At 52.5% G+C, this 9,331-nt stretch overlaps 1 protein-coding gene across 1 annotated transcript; it reads left to right on the top strand.

Annotated features, from left to right (window-relative positions):
• The first annotated feature begins 4,152 nt into the window (after positions 1-4,152).
• Positions 4,153-6,644, top strand: LOC119706709 (protocadherin beta-15-like). The gene has a single exon (XM_038150646.1). It carries the CDS (start codon positions 4,203-4,205, stop codon positions 6,642-6,644), a length of 2,442 nt encoding a protein of 813 aa, XP_038006574.1. The 5' UTR covers positions 4,153-4,202.
• Positions 6,645-9,331: the final 2,687 nt, after the last annotated feature.

The following is a 9,331-nucleotide window of genomic DNA, read 5'->3' as shown; positions in this document are numbered from 1 at the left end:
CCTCCAGGGCAAAAGTCTTCCCAACTGTGATAGTCAATATCCTTAAAATTCCTTTTTTTAGTAAAATTTGTCTTCCACTCCAAAACAACAAATAAGGAATAGAATACACTCAGATTAATTTCTACAGACCATGGAAGGTTTCAGCTCTGTTTCAGTCATTTCTGATGGACTTTAATCATGGACTCCCAAATATGCTCTTTTTTCTCTTGCTTTCAGAGCAGACCTTGGACTTCTTATTCTTTGCTATAGCTCATTAGCAGTGTTGCGTAGACAAATCTCACACCTCCTGAAGTGACGCAAAGCCCTTTTCCCTGGAAAGCAAGGTCGTTCTGAATACTGTGTCACGATGTTCTATTTGCATGGTGCTTTTGGATGTCTCTGCCTGAGATGGGTGGGCTCTGTGTGTTACACTTTCTTCTCAGTGTGTCTGTCTGTACCACCACTGTGCATCTGCCAATGCTTCACTCCCGCTGCTCACTGAAAGGGTGAATTTGTGCCATCCAGCCATTGCAGTGCAGGCAATTCCAGCTCTGCGTGAAAGTTGACTGGAGTTTGGATCCTTCCGGGGCAGAGCAGAGCAGAGCACCCCAAAACACAGCAGAGCAGCAAAACGCACAACAATATCTTCCTTTGTCCTGTGAGTATGCATTTTGTGTTCTGTCTCCTTGGAATTGCCTTGGAAATACAGCAGTGTCAGGTCAAGCTGTGTTTGCGCAGGGTATAACTGTACAGAGTCATGAACATGAATTCATTCTCTTTGGGGCCATTAAAAAATGCCTCGTGTCCATCAGAGAATTCTCTCAAGGAAAAGTCCAGAACATGAAAGTTTGAAAACCATTGGGAAAAGGACTTTGAGTTTTGTTTCCCCATTCTTGTTTCAGAATCCAGTGTTTTCTTGTTGGGACTGGAATGCTGGCCTCTTATGACTTTCCCCATATGTGTTAGAGCATTTGGATTCTCTGTTTTGCCCTTTCTCCTGCTCTCTGAACTTTGAGTCTTACATTGCCTGTTCCTCTAGAGGACTGCCACCGCATCTAGAATGACTGGCTGTTTGAATGATGACTGTGATGCATGAAATAATCAGAAAGCCTCCCTCCCGCTGTGTTGTGCTGAAGTGATTCAGTTTCTCGTTGTGAATTGGTATAACTCTTGGGTTACAAACTGAAAAATATGTGTTAGACTAAAATAAAGAGAGCACTCTAACCCCATTTTGCGGAGACAGAATTCTTCCTGGACACGTTATTTCAGGGAAAGCCCTGACAAGGCTTTTCAATATTCTGCGACGGACTGTGTCACTGTATGCCTTGTCTGAAGCAGTGCTGGGTGGGTACAGTTCCTGAGCAGGGAGATGCAGCCAGAGGAGTGTTCAGTGGCATGCCCGTGCTGTCACCAATGCTTTATCTCGCCTTGGTTTCTCCAGCTAAGAATGCGGCTCTTGGCCCATGGGAGGAGGGGATCCAGGCTGCAGCACGTGGCAATGATTCCTCCAGAATTAAGCTGTGTTTGCAGGTGGTTCAACCATCTTTCTTCCAATTCTCCTCAGAATAAACCCAGTCTGCCACTCCAAAGAACAAGGACGGGAGTCAAGGAGGGGAAGCTTCTCTCACTTATTGAGTAATTTGTTTCAGCTCTGTTACTGCCATTTCTAACAGGCTTTATCTGTGTGCTTAGCACTCACAGCTATGTTCGTGTTCCTCTTGCTGTCTGAAATGTCATCGGATGTTTTTATTCTGAGCTTTTAACAATGTCACAATTTGTCACACCAAACATTTCCTCAGTGAAATGCAAAAAAACCCTTTTTACACTTCAGGGCTAGACCCCTTCTTCCCTGGATTCTGGATGTCTCTGGTTGAGATGTGTTCTTTCTGTGCTTTGCTTTCTTGTCACTATGAGAGACAAGACAAACTTTCTTGTTCATTCAGACACCGAAAGTCTGCAGGTGCTTCAGTAGTGCAGCCTGGTGGAGCAGGGAGTTGCTCCCAGCCAGCCATTGCAGCACAGGCAGTGCCAGCTGAGCAGGGAAGGAGGCACTTTGACCCTTTAGCAACAGCAGTCTCATCTTCCTTATCTAGCTCAGAGCAGGGCAGCAAAGTGCACAACAAAATCACCTTTTGGCGTACAAGAAGGGCTTGGGTGTTCTGTCACCTGAGGATTGCCTTGGAAATACAGCAGCACAAACAGTGTTAGGCTAGACTGGAACTGAACAGAGCTGTAGAAACATGCTCATCGTCATTGAATGCATTGAAATAAAATTCACAACTACTAAAACCCAATTATTGTATGGTGGACTCAAGAAGTGTGGTGAAGGAAGAAGTTTTGACAAGAAAGTCTCACAGATTTGCATGCTTGGCAGAAAGATTTTTGAATGTGGAATCTGGAGAAATGGAAGCAATTTTTGATATAGAAGAAAAGCGTTGCTGATCCAGTCTTACTGGATAACTAAGAAGGCAAAGAGTATGTTAGTTAGAAGGGGTTTTTATACCTTACAGCAAAGGACAAACCCACTTCAAACAGAAGATGTTTTTACCCAGCAGAAAGATAGCACAGGCAAACAGACGAACCAATGTTGCAAGTAGAGAAAAGGTCTCAGAATTTCCCACTGCAAGAGAACTGAAAATCATCTTCTAGCTTAAACTGTGGATTACGAACTTTTAGTGATTGGAGATTAGTAACATGAGTATGGTAATTACAGTAGTTATGATAGGCTATAGGTAAAAGTTAAGGTATAGATTGGTTCTTATGTATTAAGATGCTCAGCAAAGAAAAGTATATAATGCATTGTAACCAAAATGAAACGGTCTTCAGGCTTGTCTGCAGCTGCAGATGACAGCTGTAGGCACAGGCTCTGTTAGCCACGACCCTGGGCTGCTGTAAGATCTTGGATAAAATAAACTGCATTTTCAAGAGCCGCCTGGAGTCCTGCATCTGTCATTCAGGGTCTTAGTAAGAAGAACTTTTAAAAAAGAGTCGTTGTGTTTGGTCTTTTCGTTGCTTTTCCTGAATGCCAAGGCTCCTTGATGAGACTAGAAAGCTGTCCCCTCGTGATTTTCTGTGTTTGTGTCAGAGCTGTTGCATTCCCATGTTTGCCCTTTCTCCTCTGAAATGTACTGAGCACTGTACTGAGCGTGTTCCTCTAGAGAAGGACTGCCACCCCACCTAGAATAACTGCTTGTTTGGATGATGTCTGTGGTGCATGAAATACTCAGAAAGCCTCCCTCACAGTGAGATGTGCTGGAGTGATACAGTTTAATGTTGTAAATTGCTATAAGTGAGTTTAGAGACTGAAAAATATGTGTTAGACTGAACGAGAGCACCCTAGATCATTTGTGGAGACAGAATTCTTTGTAGATAGATTTTTTCCGAGAAAGCCCTCTCAAGACTTTTCAAAATTCGGCGAGTAACTGTCGCACTGTGTCCCTTGTCTGAAGCAATGTTGGGTGGGTACAGTGCCAGAGCGTGGAGATGCAGCCGGGAGAGTGCTCATTGGCAAGCCGATGCTGTCACCATCGCTTTATCCCTGTGCTGTTTCTCCTGCTGAGGGATGCGACTTTGTCCTCCTGGTCTGAGAGTGCTCTTCAGGCTGCCCTGGTTGCCGCCGCGTTCCGTTCGTGCCCCGGCTGTCTCGGTGCGTTCGGGATCGCGGGCCGGGCCGAGCGGCAGCGCGGGCTGCGGGCGGCGGCGGCTGCAGTCCCAGCGCGCACCGCTGGGTGGTGCCCTCGGCCAAGGCGGCGCCGAGCGGCTGCGGCAGCGGAGGCGGCCGAGCCCGGAGCGGCGCAGCCCGAGCGAGCTGAGCCCAGCGCAGCCAGACAGACAGACAGGCTCGGCGCAGCGCAGACTGACAGACAGACAGGCTCGGCGCAGCGCAGACTGACAGACAGACAGGCTCAGCGCAGCGCAGACTGACAGACAGACTGACGCGGTGCAGCGCAGACTGACAGACAGACAGGCTCATGCCAGCCCAGCTCAGGTCAGCTTAGAAGAGCTCAGCGCAGTCGGGCGGAGGTGGCAGCGGCTGCGGCAGCGAGCGCTGCCCCGTCTCCGCCGCTGCCGGGACACCCCGGCTGCGTTACGGCCGCCGGCCGGAAGCTCCGACAGCGAGGGAAGGCGCCCGCCCCGCACTTGGCCGCTTTCCGCCGGGAATCGCCCGGCACACCCGCCACACCGACACCGACCCCGGCCGCCGCCGCCGCCGCCGCCGCGCCATGGCGCTCGCAAGGCAAGTGCTTTGTCTCTGTGCTTTCGTGTCGCTGCCGCTCGCTCGCGCCGAGCCCATCCGCTACTCCGTAGCCGAGGAGGCGCCGAGCGGCTCCCTGGTGGGCAAGCTGGCGGAGGACGCGCGGCTGACGCCGGCGCAGCTCTCGGCTCGCCGCGCCCGCCTGCTCTCGGAGGACGGCCGGCAGCATTTCGCCTTAGAGCGCGCCTCCGGCCGCCTCGTCGTGGCGGGGAGGCTGGACCGCGAGCAGCTGTGCGCCCAGTCCGCCACCTGCATGCTCCCCTTCGAGCTGCTGCTCGACAACCCCCTGCAGTTCTTTCGGGTCGAGGTGACTCTGCAGGATATCAATGATCATTCGCCTGTTTTTCGAGACGATCGTGTCAGTTTTGAGATCCCTGAAACGAGCGAGCCAGGTTCACGTTTTCCACTGGAGGTTGCTCAGGACCTCGATATTGGCAATAACACAGTCCAGTCATACAGCATCTCTCCAGAGAATGAGTACTTCAGTGTCTCCTATGGGACTGCGGTTTCAGGTAAGAAGTATCTTGAATTGGTCCTGCAAAAGCCACTAGACAGAGAGGAGCAGGCAGAGATGAGTTTCAGTGTTATTGCTGTGGATGGGGGCTCTCCTCCAAGAAGTGGAACCACCCAAGTTAAAATTGTCATTCTGGATGTAAATGACAATGCTCCCATCTTCACACAGGAGGTGTATAATGGGAAGGTTTTGGAGAACATGCCTGAGGGCACTGTGGTTCTGACTGTGCTGGCAACTGATCCGGATGCAGGAGTTAATGGGGACATCTCCTATACACTTAATGAAGTGGTTGGCCAGAGTGACACAACATTTGTGATTGATCCCATTACTGGGGAAATCAAACTCACAAAACCACTGGACTTCGAGGCAGCACAAAGTCACGAGCTGATTGTGAGGGCCAGAGATGGAGGGGGCCTTTCAGCAATCTGCAAGGTGCTGGTGGAGGTGGTGGATGTGAATGACAATGCCCCAGAGGTGGTGGTCAGCTCGTTCAGCAGTCCCCTCCCCGAGAACACAGAGCCCGGCACAGTGGTTGCCCTGTTTACGGTCAGGGACCGGGATTCCGGTGCCAACGGGAAGATCTCCTGTGCCCTGGAGGATCAGCTCTTCTTCTCGCTGCGGCCAGCCTATAAGAATTACTATGAGCTGGTGACGGTGAGCGCGCTGGACCGCGAGGAGACGCCTCGGTACGTCCTCAGTGTCACAGCAGCGGATGCGGGCTCGCCTCCTCTCACAAGCACGCAGACCTTCACCGTGGACATCTCGGATGTCAATGACAACGCCCCCGTCTTCAACCAGACCTCCTACACCATGTACGTGCGTGAGAACAACGTGCCCACGGCGTTTGTTGGAGCCGTGAGTGCTGCAGACGCCGACGTGGGGCTCAACGCCAAGGTGACCTATTCCCTGGCACCAGAGGCAGGCGCAGAGCGGCCCTCGTGCTCCTGCATCTCTGTGAACTCGGAGAAGGGACACGTGTTTGTGCTGCGGCCCCTGGACTACGAGCGCCTGCGGCAGACCGAGGTGACGGTCAGTGCCTCTGACGCGGGCTCTCCTCCGCTCAGAGCCAACGTCACCGTCCGCCTTGTGGTGCTGGACGAGAACGACAACGCCCCGCTGGTGCTCTACCCAGCGCAGGAGAGCGGCCCAGCCTCCAGTGAGCTGGTGCCCGTGTCGGCTGAGGCGGGCTACCTCGTCAGCAAAGTGGTGGCCGTCGATGCCGACTCGGGCCAGAACTCCTGGCTCTCGTACCACCTGCTGAGGGCCACCGAGCCGGGGCTGTTTTCCGTGGGCGCCCAAAGCGGGGAGGTGCGTCTGAGGAGGCCGGTGACGGAGAGGGACAGCGTGAGGCAGCAGCTCGTTGTGCTGGTCAGGGACAACGGCAAGCCCCCGCTGTCGGCCACGGCAGCTCTGAGCGCTCTCCTGCTCAAGGACTTGTCGGACGTGCGCCTGCCGCACAGCAGCCCGGCCAGCGAGGATCAGGGCGGCTCCCTGACCGCCTATTTAATCCTTGCCTTGGTCTTTGTCTCCCTGCTCTTCCTCATCTCCACCGCAGTCTTGGTGGCTCGCAAGGCGTGCAGGAGCAAGGAGCTGAAGGCTGGCCACGTGCTTTATGCTGCCGACACCTTGCAGAGCGGCCTGGCCGATGCAGCCGCTGCAGGGACCCTGCCCCGCGCCTACTGCTACGAGCTCAGCCTCACAACGGGCTCGGGCAACAGCGAGTTCAAATTCCTCAAGCCCATCCTGCCCAGCCTGCCCCCGCAGCGCTGCGCCGTGGGCCAGGGCCCGCGTGAGGAGCAGGATTTCCCCGGTGTCCCGGTCAGCACCGAGGACATGGCCCCAGACAGTGCTGGCACTCTGTCTGCAGGACAGTTCAACGCTCTTTCCTTCAACTAGCCCAGGGTCTGCACAGACAGAGGCTTCTTGGCTCTTGGGAGGAGGGGATCCAGGCTGCAGCACGTGGCAGTGCGTCATCTATAGAAATTTTCAATTGGTTTAACTGACTTCCCAAAATTTTCTTCACAGTAAATGTCTGCCAGTCCAAAAGGCGAGGAAGGATATAAAAGCAGCCAAGGTTTTCTTACTTAGCTTTTAATGGGTTTCACCTTTGCTACTGCCTTTTCTAGCAAGCTTTATGTGTGTGTTTAGCCCTCAACCTATGGTCTGCTTTCTCTTGCTGTCTGACAAGCCAGAGGATCTTTTTGTTCTGATCTTTAAGGCAGTATCACTGCTGGCATATTGAATCATATCCTAATTGAAATGCAAAAAAAATCTTCCAAGCTCTGGAAAACCAGGAACCTTTTGAGTACTGAGTCACAATATCATGTGATCATTAGGCCTTTTCTTCACTGGGTTCTGGATCTCTTTCTGAGGTGTGGGCTCTGTGTGCTTTGCTTTCTTGTCACCATATTTGTCCATGCAGACATTGAAGATCTGCAGGTGCTTCAGTAGTGCTCTCTGGTGAAGCAGGGAGTTGCTCCCACCCAGCCATTGCAACAGAGGCAGCTCCAGCCCGGCTGGGAAGGAGGTGATACGGACCCTTTAGCCACAGCAGTCCCATCTTCCTTATCTAGCTCACAGTAGAGCTGCAAAAGGCACAACAAAATCTTCTTTTGGTGGACAAGAAGGGCTTGGGTGTTCTGTCACCTCAGGATTGCCTTGGAAATACAGCAGCACAAACAATGTTAGCGTAAACTGTAACTCAACAGACCTGTAGAAACATGTTCATTGTTATTGAATGCATGGAAGGAAAATGTCCACAAATACTAAAACAGAATTATTGGAAGGTGCAATCAAGAAGAACTTTAGAAAAAAACACATTGAGTTTGGTCTTTTCCTTGTTGTTCCTGAATACCAAGACTTCTTGATGGGCCTGGAAAGCTGTCCCCACATGATTTTCTGTGTTTGTGTCACAGCATTTGCATTCCCATGTTTGCCTTTCTCCTCTGAAATGTACTGAGCACTGTACTGAGCGTGTTCCTCTAGAGAAGGACTGCCACCCCACCTAGAATAACTGGCTGTTTAAGTGATGTCTGTGATGCATGAAATAATCAGAAAGCCTCCCTCACACTGTGATGTGCTGGAGTGATACAGTTTAATGTTGTAAATTGGAATAACTCTGGGATGAGAAACTGAAAATATGTGTTAGACTGAAATAAAGCGAAAACCCTGAGTCCTTGTGTGGAGACAGAATTCTTTGTAGATACATTCCTTCTGGGAAAGCCCTCTCAAGACTTTTCGAAATTGTGCAGCTTACTTTCTCACTGTGTCCCTTGTCTGAAGCAATGTTGTGTGGGCACAGTTCCTGAGTGGGGTGATGCAGCCAGGAGAGTGTGCATTGGCATGCCTGTGCCGTCACTATCACTCATCCCCTTCTGGGAGTCTCCGCTTTCAGGATGACCCCGAGATGCGTTTGAAAGTCTTTTTTCCCAGCCCAGCTGTCAAAGAAGGAGTCACAACTCTTTGACTGTAGTTCTCAAGGTTGTTTATTATTTCTCATCTCTTACATTCTTTCTCTGGCCCACCGAGATCTGTTCAGCAGGTCAGCCAGAGGCACACGGCACACCTCCTGGGCTGCTGTTGTCTTTTATACTGAAAACTACGGGTACTATATTTGTACTGACGTTCCAATACTTATCACCTGTGTTAGTCAGTTTCTACTGAGAACCAATCTAAAAGTGCCAACATCGCTCACATCACTGAGGTTAGAAAGAAGAAAGAAGAAGGACAGGGCATGCCCAAATCCCTCCATCCTGGGACCCCAAACCTCCATTCTAAGAATCCCCAAAATTCTATTTTTCACTCTAAGACAACAATTATTATGCGACTTAAACTTTTGTGACTTGTAATTCCTCATACAAAGTTCCTAATTTGTTCCATGGGTCAAAATCTAAGTCACAGCTGGCTTCGGCTTCATGCAGGGTCTCAGAGGCCCCTGGAAGGGGTTCGAGCCATCCTGAGCAGTCAGAAGAATGTCCTGGGTTCCGCCATCGCCCGTGCTGTTTCTCCTGCCGTGGAAGGAATCCTGCTCCTGCTTGGCCGATGTGGGCTGAGCCTCGGCCTCAGGCTGCCCTGGTTGCCGCCGCGTTCCGTTCGTGCCCCGGCTGTCTCGGTGCGTTCGGGATCGCGGGCCGGGCCGAGCGGCAGCGCGGGCTGCGGGCGGCGGCGGCTGCAGTCCCAGCGCGCACCGCTGGGTGGTGCCCTCGGCCAAGGCGGCGCCGAGCGGCTGCGGCAGCGGAGGCGGCCGAGCCCGGAGCGGCGCAGCCCGAGCGAGCTGAGCCCAGCGCAGCCAGACAGACAGACAGGCTCGGCGCAGCGCACACTGACAGACAGACAGGCTCGGCGCAGCGCACACTGACAGACAGACAGGCTCGGCGCAGCGCACACTGACAGACAGACAGGCTCAGCCCAGCGCAGCCAGACCAGCCCAGCACAGTGTAGTTCATTTCGCTATAGACCAGGCAGCCGAGCACAGCCCAGGTCAGTGAAGCCGAGTGCAGATCAGCCTAGAGCAGCCGGGCGGAGGTGGCAGCGGCTGCGGCAGCGAGCGCTGCCCCGTCTCCGCCGCTGCCGGGACACCCCGG

This window comes from Motacilla alba, chromosome 13, assembly GCF_015832195.1.
Source record: "Motacilla alba alba isolate MOTALB_02 chromosome 13, Motacilla_alba_V1.0_pri, whole genome shotgun sequence".
NCBI lineage: Eukaryota > Metazoa > Chordata > Aves > Passeriformes > Motacillidae > Motacilla > Motacilla alba.
This window is presented reverse-complemented; position numbering and strand designations above follow the sequence as displayed.